Below are 27,311 nucleotides of genomic sequence, written 5' to 3'. Positions count from 1 at the left end.
TTGCAAAGCAAAACTGTTCTGGAGGAAGGCTAAGCACACAGCTGAAGCATGGCTGCTTCAGAAGCCTTTTGCCCATTCTATAGCTATATCCATGAGTGACCTGCCAGTCCCTCTGCTCACGCGATTTCCATCCACACAAGAAAAACAGCACATGAAAGTCACAGTCGAACTGTTCACAAGCAACACAAAGTGGAGAGCTTCCAGCAGGTCAAGCTAATGCGATCCATGTTCAAACTGTGCAGGCCTAATTAACATGGAAAGAAACAAGGCAGGTGGAGTCGTACAGTTTTATTTGAACAAAACCCAGTGTTGGTATTTGTAATAAAGTCTACATTACACTAAATGCATGTACATTTGTAAGAAGATATCTAGTCGTAAAGAAGGTGCAGGATAATATGTACAGTCATAGTTAAGTTAAAAATTCACATTTTACATTGAATTACTCGATAGTCCTGTGCTTTGATGGCGTACAGCTGGAAATCAAGAGAGGTAACAAAAAAAAAACCATCAAGAGCTTTCCATTGGAGGACTGAAATAAACCAATTCACGGGATATTGACTTGTTCTCAATCAAATTCCGGATACAATTCTTAGAATGATTAGAATTAACGCCTTCCACAAGGATTGGGATGTAAACGTTGTTCCAGTGGTGCCATTTCCTTCCATGAGAGATTTTATGCTGCAGTCTGCTCTTTGCTTTGACAAATTAGAACTACACGGCATGTTTCTCGATACATGGTAGAAAAAAATATTCTCAAACAGCAAGGGAGATATGTTCAAAAGACACTTTGAAGCTTTTCAGTCCACTTTCACAACACTGTAAATCTTACTTACAAACCAGAAGCAGGCGAAAAATCCAATAGTCCCTAAAAGGAGAAAGTGAAAAAGGTTAGTTTATCCAACAGTCTGTGCGGAGAGAAAAAGGACTAACAAGTATTTCCCAGCAGGACAGAACATAACATTGTAATCCAGCTAACTATCCCGAATAACACACTTGATAAATCTAACAATACGCATTCATCCCTCCTTTAAATTACTGATTTAGATCAAAGATGACTTGATAATACATTGAAGGTGGTGATACTGTCACCACTAGCAGGCAAGCAACTGAATTTTATACACAAGTAAAGCCAGCATCAACCTGAAGTCATTCTGGTTTTAAGGTCTACAAGCAGCTTACAGCCACCTTATAAAACACGGCTTTGGAGAAAGTCACCTGGTCTGGTTTTCTGTTCATTGTGCTCCATTGACACTAAAGAGGAGCGACCTCCATGCTCTGTAAATCCTAACACTAAAGCAGCGCAGGTGGGAGAAAGCATCACACAAAACCAGCAGTAACAAACAAGCCAAAATGAGCAATTTCATGCAAAGTGTATTCAAAAGTATGGATTTGCTTACTGTGGATCACTACAGATACCACAACACAATGTTTAAACAAATAAAGACATCCAAAGACTATCACTCACATCATTTCTAGCACTAAAAAAAGCCCTTAAACCACAGCTGATGGGAGGCTGGGAAAAAGTACCACTAACATACATGGCCTGTTCTCACATCCCTGCCTGGGAGCTCTGCTGTTAGGATGCTTGTGGAGCAGACCTGTGGTCTGCATTGGTATCACCTCCCTCAATTTCTTATCAGCCCAGCTCTTTAGTCATTCAACCCAATAGAGAGCATCAAAGACAACACTCAACCTCCTGCACGTGCTGTGGAGCACACGTCAAGTCCTATGGCTCGAGTTTCCAGAGTACAGGGTAAGATGAAGAAGCACTGACTTCCGTATCATTACATCCTAAGCCTCTACATTAAGTGAGGCATCATTTCTCACACTTATCTATGGGAAAACGTTCACACAAATACTAATCTTTACCAGAATAAAAAAGTAAGGTCTGTACACCAGTCCCATGACAACCCTTCCCAGCTACATCACTGACCTGCAGTACTTGCAAGATGACGCACTCAGCTCCACCACCTTTATATTCATATTATTTTTTTGCTACTACAGCCCATGTTTAATATCAGCTCCAACCTTTCCCATCATTTCGAGACTTATGCACTAAACAGGAGCTTCATTATTAGGTATTTGTCCCTTCCACATTCATTACACTTTCTGTCTTTCAGGTTGCATCTATGCATGTGGCAAATGAGAAATCTGTCTTCGGAATGCTTATTATCTGTACGCCGATTCTTGTGTCCTTCATGCTACCATGTATATTGCACTTAAAGGCTTTCTGACAGCCTATTATTATGTGCCACAGATTACCCTTTCCCTCCGAGCTTGCAGTTATCATCCTCTGAAACAGTAGGTGACAGCAGATTTACTGCTCTTGATAGGAGATCAGACACCAACCTCAGAAGGAATTTAATTCCTTTGTAGGCCTGACATTGCAAAGTCTTTGCAGTTTATGGTCAATTCCCAATCCTTCCTACTGTGTCCAATACTCCAATATCAGCATTGTTACTCTAAGCCTTACTCTCATGTTGTTTTTTTTCCCAATAATGGTTGTCAGCATCTGCTTTCTAGCTGTTTTTATAATATAGTCCACTTTGAGCCTCCTACGGCTTTGAAAGCAATGTTTCTTCCAAATGTTTAACAGATGACATACCTTCAAATCTATCTGCTGTTCTACAACCAAATTATAATATCTTAAGAAAACTGCATAATTCCAACACAACGAGATCTGCCAGTAATCCAGGTGTGCCATAACTTCATATGGGAACCCACTCTAAATCCACAACGTTTTCCTCTGATAATCCTTGTCACCCCGATTCTTTCCAATACACCAGCTTTCTAAAAATCACAGTCTCACTCACAGCAGACTCCATCCTGTGAACAAGCATTTCATCTATAAACAGATTTTCGCAGTTTTCAGTAACACTGATCTTCAGCTTCCTCCTTAAAAAGGTCTGCTTAGCAAATCAAAGACTAAAAATACCCCCTTCTTTTCTCAAACTTGATCAGAAATGTTGCCAACGTACTGGAATCAGCCTAAATCTGCTTTCTAACACAAGAGATAAGCACTAACGTTTGTCAGACATCACATTCGAACCATGAATTTACAAACTCAAAGGAGAAAGGTTAGACTCGTAGCCCAAGATACAGCCTTACATACTCGCTACCTTCTTTGTCAGCTCAAATTCCTTCTGCTGTTACTTTCACAGTTCCTTAGTCCTACATCTATAGTTATGGAGTAGCAGGACAGTAAGTTCTTCTTCCTTCCCACAAATGCAAGCATCTCTTATAGAACCGAAATCCATAGACTCAAAACTTCAAAACAAAGCACCACTAAGCTAAGTCATCAGTCAAAAGACTCCTTCCCTTAATACCTGGAGGTCAGAATGGCTTGAAACGTGCTGACAGAAGCACAGGGAGGTTGAAATCCACCTCAAGAATCTAACTGAAGGCTGAGAAGTGAGAATTAATCACAGCAAGTCAACTGGGTGAGTTTTTAGTGATCACAGTTGTTTTCTTTCTCATTAACATGGGAGGGTCCAAAGGATGAGGTCAGCACACGATTGTGTTGGTACTACAGAATCAATACTAATGGACAGAAACAGACGTAAGTTAAAGAAACGTTTATTTATAATGTTTCTATGTGCAGCTGTTTGACCTACTAATGCTTATGTTACTGAAAAGCTTAACCTTTTTTTGAAGAACATAAGCAGCACAGTGCCTGGTTCCACTGAAATCCAAGTCCTGTTTTTCAAGTTCAAGCCTGTTTTTCAAATTTCAAGCCAGGATGTTTTCTCTCCTTTAGTCCACTTCACAAATACGCTACTTGTTATAAACTTTAGAACCCTATCCAAAAGCCAACAAAATCAGCAATCAATACACTGAATCTATAAGACAATGCTGAATCACACAGCAGGTTCTCAGATTCCTCCTCTGCCTTAACTACTTTGACCAAGTCTATCTTAAAATACAGATAAGCATACAAGCTATTACCCATAACTGCAGTTTGACCCAGTAAAAAGGCCTTTGCCAGCTGTATTATTTAAAATACAACCTTACCATTTCAAGTAGCAACGTTTAAATTGTGTTTTCTTGACAAACACACCCAGCTCTTCAATCTGGGGAATATTCCTAAGCATATCCTGCACCAAAATAATCAATTCCTCACTTTAAATATGCTTCTCTCATTAGAATATCAGGCCTACTTAGATAAGCTGTAATCACTCAAGCATCGTGCTTACATTTTTTCTTTCAAACACGCTCAAACTGAAACTAAAGTCTCGAGGCACTATCAACAAAAAGCACACCTCTCCAGCTCGCTGCTTCACTGGCACACATCAATGAGCACAACAAGGCAGTGAGACACACAGCTTTTTTGCCTTGAAGTTATTACATTTTTTTTTCCTTAAAGTTGTTCAATTCCAACATTAAGTACTTTTCAAAAAAGAAATCAGCTCAAAGAAATAACCTCTAAAGTTACTTCAGGATCGGTCTAAACTCCTTTCCATTGTAAAGGTTTTCCAGCTTTAACGTGCACATCCATCAAACATCACAGCACAATGATGCCAAGCGTGACACCTATTCTCCCACTGAGACAGTAAAATCTGTTTTAAACCAACACGATCAATTAATGTTGTGGATAATGATTACTCCAACCAGTCCTAAGTATTCAGTGACTTCAGTGAGATGAAAAAACATCTGAATAATGTATATTTAAGAACTTTTGCAGGATAAACCTTTATATTTTTTCCCCAGGTGAGTGACCTTTGTATTTTAAGACTCTGCCTTTCTAAACAACCCTTCCTAGTCTACGAAACTGATGCCATCCCAGAGCACTGCAGCCCATGGTTCACGACTGTTCATCCAAGGGAAGCACAGCCAAGAGATCTTTCATGTGCAAAGTAGTTTGTTTCTTGGCTAGGGAAACCACTCAAGACATCTTCACAACTAGGTGAATTTTAACTGTGTTCAATACATCCATTTGTACTTATGCTAGAGATCCCGACATCTGGTGTATATACTCTAAGCAACAGTTTTCTTATACAGAGAAGAAAGTTCACAAGCTGGTATCTAACTGAGTAAAGAAAGGTTATTAGTAAACTAATTTAAATTCCATATTAAAAAACAAGGATTATTCCAGAGAATAATGCCAAAATACATTAGGCAGACTTCTCTGCTCCATTTATCTCTTCCAGCTTTATTGTTTAATGAAGAAAAAGGAATTCAAAGCACAAACAGATTGTAAGAAAGCAAACAGAAAAGCACTCTGCACTTGGCTGATACTTCTTATGTACCTTAGAAGCTCTCTGTATCATACTGGTTTCAATCACTGCACAGTGGTGGGTGCTTCAGAATCTCGGATTCTAAACACAATCTACCCAGAAGATCAAAACTCAATTTTGAAAATGGCATTAACTCACAAGTGAAAATGATGTTCAAAAACAGAGGTCACCAAAGCAACACGCTCTGACTACAATCAGCATTTTCTGTTTCCTAGCATAAAATGCATGTAATCACGTAGCTATCCCCATTAACCATACTTATTACTTCTTGAAAGATTAGCCACACTTTGTACATTAAATCAAATTGTCTTCTTTGGGTGCGCACATTAATAGTTAGTTTTCCACCAGTCAGGCTGTATTTCTGTTGCTGTTGCCATACAAGCCTTCAGTTCCTATTTCATTATTCACTATGATCTTTTCTGTGATGTTCACAGTAACGTAACACACTGCCATGCAGGAGGTATCAGCATTGCCCTTTATATTTCTGTCACAGCTGTTGAGATCTAATAATGCAAGAACACAGAACACCAAAATACCTATTGCTAACTTAAGTGGAACAGCTCAAGGTCCCATTTTGGAAACATACATACATGAAGAATATGTTTGTACTACAGCGTACAACTCAGGGATGGTCTAATGCCTCTAATCTGACCTCTATAAACTTGAGAAGCACTAAACCCTTACGTTCCAAAGCAAGTGCTATCAAGGACTTGCTTGACTCCTAACTCTGAGTCATCTACCTGTAACAGCTCATGTCAACCCAAACACCAGCTACCAAACTAAACACAGGAGAGAAACTTAACAAAGCATGTTATATTAGTAAAGATGTATTACGTACCTTCCACCTTTCTAGAGAGTGCTCTATAACTTTAAGAAAGTATAAGTGTGTCCATGCAGCTGCTTTCCTTATGAACTACAAATGCAGCACCATCACTGCTAGCACAGTTCTAAACAAGGAGCACTGCCACAAGGACAGCAGCACAGCAATAAACAGCAGTACCATTTATTATTGCACTTTTGGGGCTTCACCGGCCTCCACATCAAGAACTCCAGGATCAGCACATCTGAAGCTTTTAATACCATTTCAGCAGCTGCCATGACAGTTTCAATTATCGTTTTATATATGAAAGGGATATTTTTAATTCTACCAATTTGCATCTTGTAAGTGAAATTGAAATTGGCAGAACAGCAACTAACCTGCACTAAAACCCAGACACATTAACATACTGCTTCAGTTTAAAAGTAATTAAAACATTTCAGACTACAGGGTTGGCTCTTTTTTTTGTTGCCATTTTGTTTTTAATACATATATTGTAGAGGACATCTGGAGCTTGTCTGTTCTGCCAGGATTTAAGCAGGATTTTAAGTGGCAATAGGCCAACTTCTATGTTTGCCCCTTTAATAATTAAAAAAAGAAGAATTAAGTCCTCTTTAAAAAAGAAAACAAAAAGACGCTTCTTTTGACTTTCCTTGGAAGAAAGGAAGATCCAAATAACAACAACAATAAAAACCTGGGAGTAAGTGCCAGTTTCTTCGGTGATTTGTTGCTTTTAGTTGTGGTGTTTGTTGATGGGTTTGTTTGTTTTTGCTTGACACACTAAACCAGTATTAGAGGCAGAAAGAAGGAGGTCCCTCTCACTGCTGACCTGGCAAAGTCTGACGATAAGACTTACTTTCATTAGTTACTTTAGCCATTCTTTTCTAAATTGCACCAAAGGAGTTCAGGGATGCATCAGAAAGTAGGTTTCAAAAAGCAGGTAGATGTTAAGTAACAATACGGATGGCATGATGGTCCCCAAAGACATTCCCCCCTGCCCCCTTCTTCTTCAGCCTTAGGAATGAACATAAGGGCTTTATGAACAATCTATGGTATATGAACTAGCATTTTGTTTAGTTTTATCACTGCAGCACTTTGCTACCTGAAGCTAAGTGATACCAATATGTAACATATTAAAACTCCATATATAACAGCAGCAGCACGAATAACACCAACATAAAACACTCCTGGCTAATAGCAGCTTCAAAGCACTTCTAATTTCACATGGTAGAACTAGCACAGGTCAAATCAGCCTCAAAATTATAGACTGACCCACATGATTATGAATAATGGAGTAATTATGGTGCAGACAGTCGGCTCAAATACCATCAGAAACGGAAGCTGGACTACTAAAACTAAGAGTCTTAGTTCTGCCAGGCAAGGTGCATGCCTGCCATTAAAAAAGGGTACCACGATTCAGCAGGTAATGACACTTAACTAGAGCTCACTTAAATACCCTTGGTTCCAGAGTGAGCAACAATAGCTCTCTGAAAATGCAATGGTTTGAGCTCACTGCTAATATATAATGAAGGTAAACTGCACTATGAATAAAAGTAATCTCAAGTTAGACAAAAGAACCTAAATGGATATCTGATTATGACGTGCTGTAACACTGCACATTAGTGTTACACAAAAGTAACACTGACTGAATTAAGTTTCGGATTGAAATGAGAAATGCTAGGTGAAGTTTACAACAAATGCTGAAATTCCTGCATTACTTTTGTGTACTTTACTCACCTGTGAAAAGGAAAAAAATCAAGACCATGATCATTGTGTAACCAAAGTACAAGATGGTGCTAGCAGTTCCTGTTATCTGGAGTTTAGAGAAGAAGTAATGAACTGCATAGATAAAGAGATAAACAGCTGTAAAGCTGCTTGTCAAGAACGACCTCCACCACCAATGATAATCCTGCAAAAAAAACAATAAACCTTTCAGCAAGAGACATCACATAGAAAATAAGGAAGTCAGTTGAAAAAACATCATTGTTTTATTTAATGAATTTGATCCAAAAGGTAAATCCAAAACACTTCCAGCATAGCACACAGCCACCTTTACTTTCTCAAAGTCAGCTGTACTGCTTCAACCATGAACAGTAAGTTGTTCAAGGATCAGGGTTGTTAATCTGTGCTTATCTACTGCAAACGGTAGCACAAAATAAAGACCTTATCAATGCTGTCCCAGGTAAATGGAGATTTTTCTACCACCAAGTCAAACACTGGCATCAAATGAAGGCTGAGGCCTTGCCTGACAAGTTTCCGTAGCAGCCTCCTATTCAATTTATGAACAGAAACAGGCTGCTAGTGCTGACATCCGTGTACTTGAAGAAACACCTGCACCATTAAAGGCAGCACAGTTTATAATGACAGCTGTAGTACTACTGGAAAAAATACTCCAACATTTTGAAGCAAGAGATGCATAAAGCGCCTGGGGTAAGCAAGGTGAGGGCTGACAGTACAATTAATTTGCAGAGTCCAGCATACCACAGCGCATGAGAATACCTCAAATCTCTTTCTAATATATTCCAGCTGAAAAGTGTTAGCGACATCGAAACTTTTTACCTCTGCACAGAGATGGAAGTAGCACAGCAAAACTGTAGCCTCAGAACAGGTAATTAGAAGAATTATAAACACTAGGAACAGGAAACCAAACATGTAGTACATTTGATGCGACCTAAAAGAAATAAAAGAGTATCATTTTTGATTGAAGTTCTGAAGTTACACGGCCAGATAAGGCAATAAATATAACCAAACAAAAAACTACCACAGGGAAAACTTGGTCTATTAGCCAGATCCTAAGGTCTTTATTTTCTTTGCCTGAATGTGCTCTGTAATTATCTAGTCCTTCATGTTTGCATTTAGCAGGGTCTGTTGTGACAGGACAAGGAACTGTAATTTCACACGTCACACTTGTCAACACAACCATTATGGGGGAGAAAAAAAACCAACAAATTCTGGAGGTTCCAAAAAAGACTGCAAGAAGATACAAATAAATTAAGAATCTGCTGTCCCTCATATTCAATGGTTTGGGATGTTCAAACCCACTGGGCGTATGCTATTAAACCAGTATAACTAGAGCAACAAGAAAAAGCGATACTCACCAAATGCTATTCAGAATGAAGAAGAGTTGAATGAAAATGCAGCCAAAGGGCAAGATGCCCCCCATGATGATACCAGGCAATGGTTTGGTGAAAAAGGACTGCTCCGGGATTTGGCGAGGAATCTGGTTTGTACGAACTGGGTGTTCAATAGGCTTCGAATGAAATTAAATGTGATTAAAAGATAAATTGTTTACATCGTAAATAAGATTATTTTCCCTATAATACGGTACCTAAATATGGACATAAATTTTGGTTATTTGCAGCCATAAGCCATCACAAGTTACTGAATCAAAAAAAACCATAACCTACACACCTGTTAAAGTACAAATTGAAGTTCTCTGAAATACTATTGAAATACTAAAGGCAGCCAAGACTTCCAACAGAGCACTATCAAATTCTGACTCCAAAGAATGGTCAGATAAAGGCTTGCTGTAACTTTATGAGCATATATACAGCTTTAAAATCATCAGAAACAAACATTTCACAATTATAAGGCCTTTTTTCTTAGGGATTCAATGGTTCAGAGGCAAAAGAAAGGCCTATTTCCAAAGTATATTCTAAGAGCCCTACCTTCTCTTTGAAGCCAAAATATGCACCGATGAAGGTCAGTGGGACTGAAATTCCAAACCACATGGCTAGGATAGCAACCAAAGTACCAAAAGGGATGGCAGCTGAAGATCCTTTCACCCACAGAATAAGGTTCATAATGAAGAAATCAGCAAAGACAATCCTGAAAAAAAAATAAAAAATATCAGTAGATACACTAAAATATTCTGGGATAATAATAAATCAATAAATATCTAGTATTGAAAACAAAACAGTTAAAACATTTGCCAGAAGCATCTACAGTAAAAGCCATCATTTAAAGAAAGATTCAACGCATAAAACCACAAAGCAACAAAAAGATTTTATTATAAAAATCTATACACGGTCTGTTAAACAATAAAATATATTAAAAACCACTTATCTGAATCACTTTTCCTACTATTGACGTTCTTTTAATTCCTTTATGATAGTTCTTTCAGTAATTTCTTTCTAAAAATATATACTCAGTGATAGAGAAATCTCATATTTAGAAGGCCATGTCAGTCTCACAACAAACACATCATGCCACAGCAACGTAGCATCAGAAGGATGGACTACAGGGCTCTTCCCTCTAACAAGAATCTTTGTATTGATGCCTCATGGAGCCACACAGTTAAGTAGCCCACAGATCTGAAGTAGTTAAACAAAGCAATCATCAGTTGTGATATATCTCCAAGACCTGTTCATTCCTTCCAAGTTAAATGCATCTGCCTCATCTTGGGAAAACAACTACAAGCAGCATGTTGAAGACATGTTTGACCATCCCATTGTGAAAGTAACCAAATGTTCTGCAGGAGAACCTCATATAAAAGCCTGTTTGAATTTCCACTGCCTATGAAACCAGAGATTTATCACAGCAGATCCAAAAGAAAGGGCACTGGTGAAATGCACTGCTCTCTGGATTTTGCTGAAGAATAGTTCCTTAGGCAGAATCTATACTGCCCTTAAGTGAACATGCATACTGTATTTAATTAAAAAAAGGAAGGAGGAAGGGGGAATTAGATTAATAGGCTCCTTTCTTCCTAGGTGAAAGCTTATGCTTGTTGAAATTGTTTGGGGAAATAGACTTGTTAAATAAGCACACCCAAGTTACCTGTGATATAAACATAGTGTTCATTAAGAAATAAAAATCAAATCCATTTAGGAGTCTTGCTAATCTTTATAATCTGCCAACACTTGCAATACAGACCCCACTTACCCCCTCTAAAGTCAGAGAAAAATACTGCATATGTGAACTCCCATCAGTCTACTGAGCCTGTAAATGCCCCAGGCTGTTTATGATATTATGCAAATTCATGAACTAGCATAGCATAATCAAGACATCTGTTCCTATTTTACCATCCCCAATCATTTTGCTTCCTCTGTGAAACTTAATTTATTTGAGAGTTTAAATGATCAGCATGGTACTTCTTCCACTGATCAATTCTTCTCTCTCCAGATAATATCTAAATGACAGCAGGGAGACTGAAGCCCATTTTGTTTAGAAACAAGATTTCCTCACAGAAAAAAATACCACGCTCAGCTGTTATCAAATGCATTACATTTCATATCATGAAACTCTACATTACTTTAATTCACATTGTGTTACCAATTGATAGTTTATTGTGTTGGGTTTGTTGTTTTTTGTTTTGTTTCAGAAATACCTTAAGAAATGACTTCTAACCTTTTCCTCAACCTTTGCCAAAGCCATTTGTACTGCATGCAGCCGAAGGTGCATCAATGAAATACAGAAGACTCGCAAAATAAATTATATTCCCCTTTCTCACTGACCTAATTCTCACAAAAGGTCTCATAAGCCATGAGAAAACAAAAGGTAGGAGTGCCATCCCTCTTCCCAAGCACAGCGGCATTGGTCATAGTACGATACACACCACAGCAATCTCATAAATACAGGTAATGTGAGGAAACGTTCAGTTTCAAAACAATTATAACCAGTTTAAGCGAATCTCTGCACTCTTGTTCTTCAGAAGCACAATAAACTTCCCCAGATTATTAGGTCTGTTTTGTTTAAGGTTTGTTACCTATTAAAGGCAGAGCTGTACTGCCAACAATAACTTCCTCAGCAACATTTTGCAACAGGTCACTCACAAGAACTCCAAGACCGACCAATGTAGTCCAATACATTCAAATGTTATTTCTGTATTGTAACAAGAGATGGATATTCCGTGCATCCCACCATTTCTATATCCTCAACTTGCTCTTGGACTGAGCCTCAAAAGATTCTCAAAAACTAAAGCAAAAACCAAAACAACTTCTAGCTCCATGAGCTTAAAGTATTTATACTACACAAGTACAGAAATAAGTATTCATTTAGAGCTAAGGATAAAGGAAAAAACAAGGGGAAACAATACTAACCCAGGGCAAAGCAGAGCCGTGAGCAAAACATTTGTCTTCCACTTCTCGCCTCTAAACGCTGAGGGAAAAAAAGTAAAAACAATTTCAAGATGCAGACTTTTTCCAACTGCTCCGCAACACGGCACAAAGAAGCAGGTTTACTGTCTGAGACATCAGCTATCAGCTCCAGCGTGAAGTTTATATAAGCCCAGCAATTCTGAGTTTAACCTGCTGTGCCACATTAAACAAATGGTTGTACTTACTCTTGTACATTCTAGCAGACACATAACCAGCTGGAGTTCCTAGTAAGACCCACAGTACGACTGCACAGGTCATCAAAGCGCCACGGTTGGCAGGAGAAAGAAAACCAAGGCAAGCTAGGACTAAAGATACAACAAATATTTAGACATTAGTTGACACATTAAATTCCCCTGTAAAATACATCAGAACAGAGACTTGCAAATATTCAAATGATGATTGCGTAGAAGCTCTCATAGTCCACCATATAACTGTACCCTCATTGTCAATGTTTGCCTTTTGTTTGTTTTTTTTTAATTACAAAGCATCTTATCTTTTAAAGGGAAACTGCGTCACTGCCAGAAGACTAAAAAACAGAACTCCACATAGAGATGAATGAACTCGAACTAAACTGCAGCTTGAGGAAGTCTGCTTCCAACATCCTACTCGCTGCAAACACACATGGCATCAGTCATGAGTGATAAGTAATAAAACAAGTTTAGTATGTGGCATAAAGAATGTGAGAGCATTAAGTCTGGAGAAGCCAAAAACTTTGACAACGCTAAGGGCTGTGGTTTGTTTGCCTTTCCAGTTATTAATAAGTATGAAGATACAAGACCAAGTCAGTTGCTTGAAATTCTTAAGAAGTGCTCAGCCACCATGATGGATAACACATCTCAAGGTACTGCCTTGAAAATAAAAACTACTGCAGGAAAGATGTCCAAGTCCAGGCTGGTTATTAAGGCCAGTAAATTAAGATCCTCACAAAAAACGTTTCTCAGTGATCTCTAGTAGAAAGTTCAGGGTTTGGCAGAAAAAGGATTTCCTGCACCCTTTTCTTCTTTCAACACCACCCCCAGTTGCACAGAAAACTATTGAAGTTAAGTTACAAAAGCTGCGATCAATAATGAGGGACAAAACCTTCAGGAAAAGAAATGTTTAACTTGATATTATGTTTGGAGCATCACAAAATGAAAAGAAAAAAAGGAGCAGATCTCTGGTAGCACTGGTAGATTGTGATGGCCAGGAAGAAAAAAAGAAAAAAAAGGACGGTGAAATTCAAAAAAATCCTGCTTTTGTAATAAATATCCATATACGTCCCAATTCTTCTGTACAGTTGTGCAATTATACAATTGTACAGTTACACAATTATACAGTCGATAGGTAAACAGAGGTTAAAGAGATGTTTTGTATGAAAGATGATCTATGATAAATGGGAAATGCTCAGCGATGTTGAAAATTCACAGTAAACTCCAAACAAGTGCGACCTCCAGAGAAAGAGATCCTGCCTTAGTGGTGGTCAGCCCTTAAATGGGATCTGGAAGAGGTGGAGCCAAGCTCCATCCCTTCAGGTTGCACAGTTGAATTACCTTCACCCGTGCTCCTGCAACTGACTCATTACTTGCCTTAGGTGGTTAATCAGGGGTTCAGACTGTGATCAACAGTTTCCCATACAACAGTAAAAAAAAGGAATTATAATATACTTTATAGGTTACATAAGAAAGCATTGACCTGTGACAGGTACCAGTGTCATGTATCTGTCTAGCAGGCTGCCATTATCACAACGTCATGTCAGAATTATTTCATTGGCACACACTCTAGCTCTTATTTCTACATGGCTGCAGGCTGTTTTGTCAAACATATTAGATAAAAAACATTCTGAGAAGATTAAAGCTTTGATTATGTGCCTTTGAACTGGCAACACTGGATCCTTGGATAATTTACACAATGAACTGCTTTTGGTTAGTTTTTGTTTGTTTGTTTTAAAAAGTAATATATAACAGTGAAGATTCAATTCTGCAGCCACAAAGACTATGAAGTAGCCCAGTTAGCAACATTTTGAACAGGATCACCTAAAACAGGAAAACCTTTCAAGAGAAAGCTTCTCAAAGTTGTTTGAAAGCATTGCATCTTTCTTACACTATTGTGCTACAAACGCATCACATTAATAAACCAGTTACTTACACAGAGTAATAAAGGTCATAATGAAAATTTGTGTTCCTTGACCCAAGAAGACAGACAGTAACATTCCCTTCCTTGGAGGTCTAAATACATCTCCGTGAACCAGCTTCCAGCCAAATTCCTCTTGGGCATCTTCCTGTACAAAACCAGCAATGTCTTTAGCAAAGATACATAACGCAGTAGGGGATTAACACAAACAAGATGTGAAAAACATCTTCAAAGTTTGATTAACTTCCAATTCAGTTCTAAGGACAGACTAATTACATCTGATTCATCACTCATCGATTTTTTTAACCCCCCTAATGGTTCACTGAAAGAAAAAGGCAGGATTTATCAAGAAAATCCTCAGAGTGAGAAAAAAACAACACAAAATGCAATTATCCAAATCATGTCACATCATTCTAAATTTAAGCCAAAACAAAGCATTCAATTTAACTTTGATTATACCATTCCAATCTAGTTTAAGTTTTATTTTTCTTCCCCTCCTCCCTCTCACTTTTCATTTTAAAGCATATCAGTCTCAATGACAATACTGAAAAGGACTAAGTGGTCTGCTTCCTAGACTTGCTAGGACCAAGCACAAACATTCTTTGTTCCATTCTTTGTTCCACTGAGAGGTGAATGGATGGATGGCATGGTAGAGATCCTCAGTCAGTTCTGCTGTTCAATGAAGTTGCTAAAAACAAATACCTCCCCTCAGAGAAACAGAAATAAAACCACATAACCACAAACAGTGACTGAAGTAGATCAGCCGGCTCACATGACTTTCATTCAACCCCAAAGCATTGCATGCAGCTCACTAAACTAAATGCTTCATTAATGTTATGTCTCACTAAATCTACACCATGCAAAGTTAGTGCCAGTTGGTTTTAACTGAACGCTGAACGCACATATTAGAACTATAATCACAGGGTCACGCATTTATCTCTTCAAGTGGAACCACTAATGTTCACAATGTGTGAGATGCTAATTTCTTTCACAGCAGCTTCATCAGCCTTGCTCTTCTTCTGTCCCACTATTTCACACCTTCCTAAAATTAGTTCCTTGAACTACAGCAGATTGTTGAGTTTCTTACAAGTGGTTGGAGCAAAAAGGGTGTTTTTGTGTTTGAAAGTCACACCTATTCCTGCTGTCATCCATAAAAACTAACTGCACTTCTACAACTCTTTATCGCATTAAGAATGACCAACTAATGAAGACAACACGTTATAAGACACTGAACGTGGCTTAATTGAGAGATCAAACAAGAGCTCCAGAAAATGAGCAGTTGAAAAAAAAGCTGAAAAATCTTCCACTTTAATTGCCGTCTGTATTTGCATTAACAGAAAATATTAAATATCAAAAACACACAGAAGACAAGGAGTGCTCTGAGATGTTTCAGTTTCAATATGAAACATTTTTTGTGCCTTTTATGTATTTCGTTCCTGAGATCGACGGAAACTACAGTCTTTGTAGTATATGACATTATTCCTCATCTTTCACTTGCAGATACCAATTTGTGTTAGCCTATGTTAATCAGAATCTCTCCTGTAATATTTAGGAAGATAACCACCGGTGCTCACATTGATCTCACTCAGTTATTAACCCATTGTTGAATTTTTTATCCTTCTTGCTATAATCACCCGATAAAGGTATCTCTAAAGGATTTCCCTTGCCTTACAAAAGTTGCACAGAGTAGTGTTGCTCATGGAATTTAGACCACAAGCTTTCTAAACTTCACAAGTCACATGCTATCGCACTCACTTTCTGAATAAGCTAAACTATAAACCACTGCAAACCACTTTGGAACTAGAAAAATTAACTGAGCTCTTTAATGCAGCTTCAGATGGAAACAATACCAAGCTGCTACAAAAGGGGACAATACACCTATCAATAAAAATACCTGTGCTCTTCTTAATTTGGCTTTTCAGACTTTAAAATGAATGCTTAGAGGGGAAATACATCAAGAACATACCAAAATCTTTGTTTCTGTGCCATGCATGTAGCTGCAATGTTTACAGTACAGCACTTACACTAAATCCACATAATATTACTGAAAATAGGCTGCACTGAGAAGGAGTATTTGGTGTAACCCCAGGTTGCCATAGTCAGAATTCACTGGTTGAAGTTGGAAAAGAACTCCGGAAGTAATCTTGATCACTCCCATATACTCCAGCTGGGCCAACCAAAGCAGGTTGCCCATAACCGTGTCCAAATGTCTTCCGAGTATCTCTAGTGATGAGGATTCTGTAATTAACATATGACTGCTCAGATCAGCATCATGCTGCTAACTGTACGTCCAGGCTGACTCCAAAATGCAGCCACTCAAAAGCAACTGACACCTCTTGATGATGAGCCACTGCCAGAACACCTTCCTTCAGCTTTACAGTGTCTGCACTGCATTTTGTGGCTACTGGTTTACTGTGAAAAGAAATACTTAGGGGAAAAAAAGCAAACAACAGCTTTACTTTGTTGAGTTTCTCCTTGCATATCACAAGTTTACCAAACGACACCCAAGGAATAAGACTGTCACATTAGCCCATTTATTCCTGCTGTTAGAAGAGACAAAATAGCAATAAAGCTAGTTTTAACCCAATATATATTGTCACATATAAATTCTTGGTAGTTACACATCTCTTTAGAGATGTATTCAAAACTAATTGATAGACAGCCTATTGCCAGAAAACGCGCTCATATAAAAAGTGTAAATCTTACTCACTGAGGAGTCAATTTGGTTATATCTTGCAATATCTTTATGAAGAGTCCTCAAAATGATCATAGCCACCATGCCGGATAAGAAGAGAACAATTACAAGGGAATTCATTATGCTGTAGGTAAAGAAAAAGTCAAACTTTCAGTTTACTTATTCAGACTTCAGGACAGGCACCCCCAATTCAAAACCCCAAACACAGCTCAAGCCCAAGGAATAGTCTTACATACTCAGATATTACCTAAATCATTCCACTAGACATTTCAGTTCTTTCCCACCCAGAAACAATAGGCTGTTTTAAAGTTCTGTATCCTCATGACTTCATAGGAGACAGAAGCAAGGATAGTATTTTATGACGTTAATTCTTGAGACAGACATATTGCATTTCACCACCTTCCTTTTTACATATCGACAAAGTTATTTCCCTGGTGAAACAGCTGCAGCTCTCAAAGCTGATTCGAAAGTTATCAATCAAAGCCATTATGAATCAATTAAACCTCCGTCATGGCAGTTAATATTTTGTGGATACATACTTAATCCAACCAGACTTTCCAACACTTAAAATATTACAAAACATTAACATTTCAATATAAGTTACTTACTTACGTGATATGCATTTCATTTTTTCCTCCTAAAAGAAGCCCTTCTTTCTACTCTATGTAGCTGCAGAGTACCAAACATGCAGTAGACATACATACCTCTCACTTCACAGATGGTGAAAGCTGGACAGTAACAATAAGAATGCTGCAGAGCAGCAGCTTCTCAAACGTTTTACAGAATGAACTAACCCCATACAGGCTGCTTTCCTTTTGGACGCTAATGGTGCATTCCTTTAGTGAAATGCAATACTGCAGTTGATCCCAAGAGACGCAGGACTGATAAGTTACTATGCATATGAAAACAAGAAACTTTACTTGCCTGAAGGCTAACAAATTTTGTTTTACTACAGCAAAACCTGTATAACTCTAGAAGCCTTTTGTGTTCCCCTGCAGGGTTGTTCAATGGATAAATGCAAATCTTACCTGAACCACTGGATGTTTGTGTGTGGCATAGACTCCAAGATGTAGTCCCATCTGGAAGCCCATTTAATATTATTCTTTTCCTATAAAGACATTAAATAGCATTTAATAGAAACAAGTTTGTTGCAGGCTCTGGGAAGGAAGATGCATATTAAATCTCTTCCACAAATCCTCCATTCAGCAATAATATCTAAGCTCAGTATAAAACCAGGATGTTAGACCTACCTATTGAATGAGTTCTTTTTATCTCTTGAGCCTTTCAAAGAAATCTTATTGAAATCTCCCATCCGTGTGTTCTATGTTAAATTGAAGCTTCACTAACCCCCTCATCTTTCCAAGATTTGGTAAGGAGCTGCCTGCAGTTCCCAAGCTGAAAAACACCCATGTCATCACCTCAAGGTATTCCCAACATAACATATAACCCAACACTTCAACTTTGTTCTAAACATTTCATGTTCTGGATCAAGAATGCTGCAAAACAAACAAACTACACCAATACATCTGAGTAGCTGTAATTGCTACAAGTTTCTCTTCACCAGCACACCCTATACCAGCAGCTATCAGTAGCTCACAGCTAGTGATTTGGACTGATTTACCAGATCTAAAGTTTCTTATTTGAGTCTCAAACTGCTCACATGCTAAAAGTTCAGCACACAAGAGTACAAAACAAGTGAGACAATCACATGTACCATTCACACCTCTAGAGCTGAATATCTGGCCTCATACAGTGAATTAAACACCACAGCTTTCTCATAATTAGCTGTCAGGATGATTCATTATTTATGCATTTTACCTATTTAGGTAGTCAAGCTCACTGAAACCAATATTCTCTTTTTAAATGCTCTTCACCAATGAATATTCTCCTTCTGGATATATTTTGAAACTTTAATAAGTAAAATAAAGTTATTATTTCATTCCAAATCAAGACTAACAGATACCACAGAGAAGTTAATTTTGAAGTGCCTTGAATGCCACCTGCTGGAAGTGTCTGAATCTGCAGCAGTTAAGCCTTACCTGCTCTATGCTTCAGAAAAAAAAGATATCCCAGATGCCTAACAGGTTGTGTGCATAACTGCATAAAGTTCATATTGCAATCCTACATTGCAATTCATCATCAAGATTTAAACAAAAATGTTAATACACAGGAGGTTCACTCATGTAGTAAAATCAGAGAGTTTAAGGAGGATTTAATGTCTCAAGGGAAAAGTAAGAGGATATAGAGCCTTGCACCTCAGGGTCACTGGTTCAGATCAAACTCAATTTGGTACAATGAAAGCTGTTACCATATGATGGCCATTCGACCAGCTATTCAAAATATGCTGGTGGTCTCAAACCAAATCCTTTAAGATCAGAGCCCAAATCAGAAGAAAAACAATGCTTTTAGGACAGATTGGAACTGAAGCACCAAGGTTTGAAATAGCTCCCCCACAGGAGGCTCACTTTCCAGGCTGGGATAAAGAACTCAGTCTCAAGAAAGTCTGATCTCCTCCTGCCTAAGTTGCAGCAGGCTGGATAAAGCATAATACTGTAAAAGACGAATGGCATCCAACTCAAAACAAACAAGAAGCAAGTGAAGAAAAATGACACAAAAACGGCAACATCAGTAGAAAAACAGCCTCATGATATGCTCAGTAAATATTTAAAACAGAAACATCCCCAAACACTACAAAGGCATTTCTTCAACATGAGACTCACATGAACCTAAGTGAACTCTGAAAATACAGAGCATATCTCAAGGAATACAACTCCTCCAGTTGATCAATCTAATAACCTGTTACTAATAAAGCAGAACAAAACCCAAAGCCTACATATTTTCATTTGTTTCCTATAACAAAAAGAGCTGGATCTCAATAAGACAGTAAAGATCACAGTTAAAGTTTGAGGATATCATCTAACCCACAGAATCCTGAATGACCATAATTACTTGGGAATCACGCTGTTCAATTTTCTAAAATACAGATATAGTTTACAAAAGAAAGATACGATTTCCTCTCTGGAACTGGATGACAGTGGGGGGGAAAAAGGCTTTACTCGTTCCAAGCGTCACTTAAATTACAGTAATGGAAACCATAATAGGTTTTGGGAAAACTGCTTCACAAGATGATCCTCAGGGGATTTACACTACCCAGTTATGGCTGCTAACACATTACCTTCTTATTTCAATTTTGTTCTTCTCGGGAATTATGTATTTGTATAACAGATTCAATACTTACTTCAAATGTCACTGAGTAAGTATAGATCAAATTCAATTTGTTGGTGAATTCTCCGGGAATCTCCATGGGTGGACCTTCACAGCTTAAGTTGTTTTCATCCGTGTGTTTGTAGCTAAGGAAAAGAAATAGTTAAATAAAACACAATCGTATCTGCTCTACTATTCAGAGTGAATTTTTAGGTAATTAGGACAGGTTTTTATCAGGTCAGAATGACAAAATTAAGGTTACATGCAACCTAATTGTGCCCCCTTGTGGTCTGCATGACCAGTGAAAAGACAAGTATTCCTTTCAACCATTTACGATGCAACAGACAAAGCATTAATCAAAAATGGAGATGGTCAGTAGAATCTTCTCACTGCCATCTAGGAACAGAGGAAAATGGAAGAACAAACTTGCACGGGAAGTCTAGTTCACTAAATAGACGCCATATTTTGTAATAGAACAAGAAAGAACTATATCCAAATCCCATTATACTATGCACACCTGTGCGATTTGAGAAGCTGTAGTCTCATAATTTAAGCATGCACTAAATCTCTATAAAAAAAGAGGATGGGCAGCCTGCAGTTCTCTAATACTTGTAAGTATTAGACTAACAAGAGGCCAAAGTAATTGCTTCAGTCTATTTCTCTGAATCCTTCCTGGTCAACCCATCAATACAGAATCTAAAAAGCTACTGTTTAGGAAGATAAATTAGTCTTCTTAGATATTTTTGCCACTTTGGATGACAGTGTTAACTTGACATTTCACCTGTACCTCACTATCCAAACTAAAAAAGCATAACTGTACAAATACTAATTTGTACTAAATATGATTGGGAGGAGATGCAGAAAAAAAGAAGAGGTGACAAAGGAAACCATCACTTAATGAACAGATGTTTCGCACGTATTTGAAAGCATGCATTTTGAAAGAAACTAATAAGCAGATGCAAATCAATATAAAGCTGAGAATTCTTCTGTTATTTATGTCAGGTTATTAGACTCCACGTATGCAGTTCTTCCATTCAGGAAGGATTTTGCTGAACATGTGAAAACTTACATATTTACAGTCACTGAGCTGCTCTCTGCAAACAGTTCCAGCTGTGAACTGGTATAACAAAAACTTCACCACAGTTCAGAATAATCAGCTCCTCAGAACTTACTGACACCAAGAATGACTTCTAAGTTTGCAATTACTGTTAGGCCTCCTTCGCACTAGAATTCACTGCTTCAATGCAGAATTACCTTTGAGGTCTCAGTCGTGCCATCACCAGTCTTGCACCAGGCCAGTTTTCATCCTTCCCACTGTGGTACATGATTGTTATATCAACATGGTTGAAGAGGTAGAAAGTGTTCTTCTTGTTAAACTCTGACTACAAAGTACCATAAAGAGATTTAAAAGTGGCCAACAGGAGAGGGCGCAATGCAGTCACGAACTTCAGAATAAGACTACTTCATTTTTCACTCAAAGGAGAAGACCAGAATCACAGCTGTATCATACCATAACCTTATATTTTTATCTGTTTCCTTCAATTTCAAAGTAGCACTTGAGGCAGTACTATTAGCTGCATAAATGTGAAGATAAACCGTAGTTTTGCCGCTGCATTAGAACAGCTTCTTTTTACCTGGGCACTCATTAAGAAATTCAACCATTGCCAATTATGTAAGAAGATCCTTCTTCCAAGAGAAGATTTTTATTTAAATTGCTGACTTTTCCATGTACCACACAGCTTCCAAGACAGCATACACCAATATTAAATCAACATAAAAACTACTCCCTCCATAAACTACAGTACAATATCGTGATGTAATCGAGTTGAACACCTAACTCCAACAAATCATTCAAGTCACTGACCATTTTCAGCAGTGTATGGAGCTAGAGGAGTAACCCAGTTGGAATCCAGCTGTAGACAGAACTAACTGAACACTCATGATAAAGGCACCACTTTCAAAAACACATGAATTCTGCTAAATACAAGTAAACAGATGCACTACCAGCAAACAGCAAGTATGTGGCAGAGCACAGCCAAAGCAAATTCCCACTGAGAACAGTGTGGTCCTCCACATTAGGAGAAGTAAAACTGTATCACTATTATACCTAAGGGCACTAGTTCGCCACACAACTCCCAGGATGCATGACACATTTTAAACTGTTGTGAATATAATTCTTCTATCACAGCTGTGTTATCTTCCATCCATTTGGGAAAAAAATATGCTGTCATATTTAGCTTGTAATCTGTGCTAGGCATAGCTTTTACAATTACAACACTGCTCATTTCTAGATCTTTACTAGAAAGCTTCTGCATGAAACTGATAAAAGGTCTTGCACACAGACAACTTCAAGCTGCGCTGACACAATTAGTAGGTACAAGAATGGGAATATATGAAACTTCAAAAACAAAATCTCCAAGTTTTCTAAGGCTTTTAGTCAATAAGGCACCTTCACTTATAATGGTCAAAAAGCCCATATAAATAAGTATTTTTGGACAGTTACGTAACTGAGATGCTGCACAGAGAAACATTCAGCCTTGTCAGTACCCATATTCTACATATTAATTATGTTTACAAGGATATCTGGGCTTTTTTTCAGGAAAACAATGCTCAAAAATAAAACTTCAAATGAAATTAGATCTACTATGATAAAGTTGCGTTACTTACATTTATAACACAAGCATCTTTAACTCTACCATCTGGAGTAACGAAACATCCTATTGGGAATCCTGGATTACAGAATTTTTGTCCATCCTCCACATCATAGCACCACGTCACAGGCATGTTATCAATAATCCTAGACAGAAATCATCAAAGAACAGGTCCTTGCACCTTATTCACACTGATATTTACCCCACACATGCACTCTACTTAAAACTCTGCAGTACAGGATGCACAGTGGAGGACAACAACAAGATAGGAGAAGGAAGAAAGCAATCACTTAGGATATAGATAACATTATGTTAAAAATTGAACAGAAAAAAAAAAGAAAGATTAAACACACATCTCAGCTTACCAATGATGTTGATAATTCAGCTGCATTCCTTTCTTCAAAAAGGCCAGCTTGCTTTTATCAGCACTGTTTTCTGGGTCATAAGACCTCGTACAAACTTTCTTACATGTTTCCTGCTTCTTAAAAGTGAACTGGTATGGAAGTACACAAAAAGAGTCTTTCAGATTTTGCCTCAAAAAGCCTTTCTTGTCTTCCCTTCCCCCCCACAAAGCTGACTTCTTCAAGATAGTTCACCTCCTTGCTATAAAAGTTCCCAAACCACAATTTCCCATACATAGCTTTAGCTAATTTTTCAAGAGCTTTGTATATCCAGAGCCAGCGCTGTGAAAGTGCCAGATATGACTACAACAAGCCAGATAAATTACCTTCAAATAAACCTTGAGAATTAAAATTTGAACATTAGTAGGAAATAACTGCTTATTTTCTTCATTAGTTTGTTTTATTTTGATAATTCCATCATCTGCTGCATCAGACTTAACTATATTTTCTCCGAATATTCCTGTTAATTCTAGCTGTGCTTTCCACATTATGATTCAGTTCTCAGACAACGCTGTCAAAAATACAACAGGTTGCACAGTATCTGTACTTCAAGAGCAGTTACCTCCGTACAACAACAGGCCTAACCTAGTTAGGATTTACCTGCTTTACTGAGCCAATATACTGAATTAAAACCATAACACAGAATTCTAACATGATCAAGGCCTAAGTGCTAACAAATAACAGGGCATTTTTAATTATTATACTGCATAGCCATTTCAAAAGGAGTAACTGTTACAATACTTGACCTGCTCTATGAATATCAAACCCAAAGGACACACTATGCTTCACATTTAAAAGCTTCACGTGGCCAGCAGTGCTAAGACTTTAAACTGTGCTAGCTGAGAAAACCAAGGAAGAGGAGGTTTCCAGGAAGGGCTTACACAAGGGAGGAGGCAGCATCTCCTTAACAGCTCTATGAAAAGATGTGGCTAGGTCCCCAGTGACTGAGCAGCAGTAGACTCAAACTCTGCTGCTTCATTGTTTTGTGGGGATTTGGATTATCTAGAACGCTCACACAAAATCATAGCTCAGTTTTCAGCTTCATCAGGAATTCTCAGTTTGGAAACCACAGTTGAACAGCACAACAGCTTTGAAGCATTGAGAGCCATGGTTGGACCATCTCTCTCTTGCTGCCAGTAATTTTCCCAAACCAACGGGCCAGTATTTAACAGATGCTACTTTTTAAGTCATTGCTAATGCTGTGGATAAGACAGAAAAGCAACGCATACCTAATTTACAGAACACTTGCATATCTTCATTTTACCGAAGACTTCATAGACAAATGACATGCAGCAAAAAAGGAAGTTTTGATTTTAGACAACAGATATTAAATGCACACAAGTGGGAAAAAGCCAGGAATGAGCCCCAAGTGGGCTTTCATTCCTACTCTGGAAATTTCCTAATAGCACAAACAAGTTATACCTGAAACAGTTCCTGAACCAGCAGCTTCCAGCCTCTAACATTAGTTTAAAAATGAATGATTTCATATCACCTAACATTACTTCTAGTTTCTAGATTCCACTGTCACGAAGGAACAGCAAAGAAGAGTGATTACTGGTTCAGCATCCTACCTTCAGTTAGCCACCCTAAGATGCTTTTGGGGCAAGAATAGTTTCTGTTTTATTACAAAAACAATGTCCAGTTTAAACAGAGAAAAAAACACCACCACCATCACACAGTTATTGCCCTTCAGCTATGCCTATGGATTGTAGTCCTCAAACAGACAGCTCTCCAATCAAACCAGAATCACGTTTAAGGTATAAAACAACCTTATATGGAGATGATGCTATCCTCTCCCCAAACAGCACTTGCCCAAGATTTTCTGACGGTCTTTTCTCTTCCTTATCTTGACAGAAGTCAAAACTGGAAAAAGGGGAAAAGGTTACCTTTAATTTTTAATGAAGATATAATCATAAAAAATAGCCTAAAACTATTTATTTGTTCTTGTCCTTAACACGGCAACATCATGCTTCCTTCAACAGGTCAGCCACAGCTCATAAAAACTCGAGTGCCTTCACAGATGCTATACAGAAACGCTTCTATTTTGATAGCAGTTTGAAACAAGATCTTTCCTAGCTACAGGACATTTAGCAAAATGCATGGCTTTTAGTCCAAACACTCTTTCCAAATGGCAATTTAAACAAACAATAGCATGGTTCACATTAAGAAAAAATAAAGCCTATGCCTCAAATTGCCCATTCTTTTGCAAAAAAAAATAAATAATAAAACCTGGGAAAATTACTCCTCCTCCCCCTTTCCATTCCCAAAGGAATCTTTACAGTGAGTGTTTAATGTGAATCATATCCCAAGGAAGGAAAGTGTTGTCAATATTAACGCACCACACAGCCCAATGCCACTAACCAATTCAACTCAATATATAGTCTGATACAGCTGAACATAAGGGAGAAGACAGAACTATTCCAGGTGTCTGTTGTTTAAACATGGGTAGCAGTAGGTGATAAAAAGAGATTCATATATTTTTGCTGAATAATACTTCTTCCTCAATACGGGGGCCTAACTTTGTTTCCGTTGGTAAAGTTGAATGCAGATAAAGATGCTGTTGGCTTTTAGAGTTAGCTTGTGATTGCATATCAGTCCTAGAAGACCTCTTACCTGCCTTTGTCAAAAACTACAGCATTCACAAGCAAGAATCAAAATCAAAGTAAAAAACAAAACAAAACAAGAAGAATTAGATACAAAGCTCTGGTGGCTACAGGTGAAGTAATAACTGCTTGTCATCAAATTTACTTCACTTTTCAGAAAGAAGGAACACAAAGATCATGTCTTCCTAGGTTTCACAAGTAGGAAGGAATTTCACATGCAGCAGAGTTGTAATGTAAAATTCAGCTCAAATCTAAAGCGCCTTATTAAAACTCACAGGTCCATCCAAAGCAATGCTTATGGAGCCATGAACCGCACCACTACACTATGAGCAGAAAACACGTTTTCCAAGTGCACATTGGGATGTACTTACGCGTCATACTCATAGGGCAGAACTGATTCAACGGAGTCCAGTCTGTTCACAAAGAGCTCTATCAGCGACTGCAATGGAGAAACCAAGCGTGAGAACCCAGAACTGAGCAAGCAGCCGCACAGCCGACACGAAACACACGGCCAGGAGCTGCCAGAAGTTAGCGTAGGGCAGTTCTGACTTCTGACAGGGCCCGACCGCGCCGCTGGGCCACGCCACAGCCTCCGCAGGGCCTGTAATAAGGAAGGAAAGGCCGGCGACTGACCCCGGGCACTGACCGAAAAGCGATCGGGGCGCAGGGAACGCTGCCCCACGGCCACCGGAGCAGCCGGCGCGGCTTTACTCCCTGGAGGAAAGGTTGTCTCCAGAGAGGGACCGGCCGGGCCGGCACGCAGCAATGAGAGGGAGCCTCGGGGCGGCCCGCAGAGCCGTTCGGTGCCGGCGGGGAGCAGCGTGCCGGGCCCTCCCGTCAAGGCTCTCACCTTGCAGCCCTCGCTCTCCTTGTCGTCGTCACAGAAGCTGACGGGCGCCAAGCCGGGCAGGTAGAAAGCGGCACCAAGTGGGACCAGCAGCAGGAAGCCGGCCGCCAGCAGCCTCATCTTCCAGCCTGGAGGAGCGAAGGCAGCATGAGCCGAGGCAACAGATCCCGCTTCCCCGGGCAGCGCCTTTCGGAGGCGGCTCCAACCGAGGCCGCGGCCTGAGCGTCACAGCGGCGGCGGCGCCGCGGCGGCTGCGCAGTGACGCGTGAGGCTCTGGGCGCCATCTTGAGAGAGGGTACTTAGAATGAACTGACCAAGTCAGTGTGAGGAGCGAAAAGGACCCCACGAGTGGGGGGTCACCCACGGCAAGGGACAGAAAGAACGGCTGCTCTGCTGCCCTGCAGCCTGAGTGAAGGCTTTGTGAAGGAAAAACGCTGTATTTCTATAAATACCCCCGAAGGGACGGCTGCCCAGAGAATTGCTCTTTGTCATGGAAGTATTAAACTGATCTTTTTGGTTATTAGTTGTTTTTTTCCTATGTTTCTGGAGGGAATTACGTTCCTTTTTTATCCTCATGCGCTTCTAATTCCTTCCCTGCTCAGGCGTTTGGGAGACGTGTCGCTTGTGCTTTATGTTTTAGGCTGTGTAATGGACC

General features: G+C 38.9%; 1 protein-coding gene across 1 annotated transcript; it reads right to left on the bottom strand.

Annotated features, from left to right (window-relative positions):
* Positions 1–273: 273 nt before the first annotated feature.
* On the bottom strand, positions 274–26,897 carry LOC140252162 (transmembrane 9 superfamily member 2-like). The gene is made up of 17 exons (XM_072336518.1): positions 26,660–26,897; positions 26,181–26,248; positions 24,976–25,069; positions 23,171–23,298; positions 22,822–22,951; positions 21,409–21,536; positions 20,189–20,300; positions 17,979–18,058; positions 16,966–17,074; positions 14,271–14,403; positions 12,332–12,451; positions 12,090–12,147; positions 9,720–9,879; positions 9,150–9,301; positions 8,611–8,722; positions 7,789–7,960; positions 274–865 (listed from the first exon to the last, which is right to left on the bottom strand). Exons 1-17 carry the CDS (start codon positions 26,774–26,776, stop codon positions 798–800), a joined length of 1,941 nt encoding a protein of 646 aa, XP_072192619.1. The 5' UTR covers positions 26,777–26,897; the 3' UTR covers positions 274–797.
* Between the last annotated feature and the right edge of the window lie 414 nt (positions 26,898–27,311).

Source organism: Excalfactoria chinensis, chromosome 4, assembly GCF_039878825.1.
Source record: "Excalfactoria chinensis isolate bCotChi1 chromosome 4, bCotChi1.hap2, whole genome shotgun sequence".
NCBI lineage: Eukaryota > Metazoa > Chordata > Aves > Galliformes > Phasianidae > Excalfactoria > Excalfactoria chinensis.
Note: the sequence above shows the minus strand (reverse complement) of the source record. Positions and strands in the feature narration are given on the sequence as shown.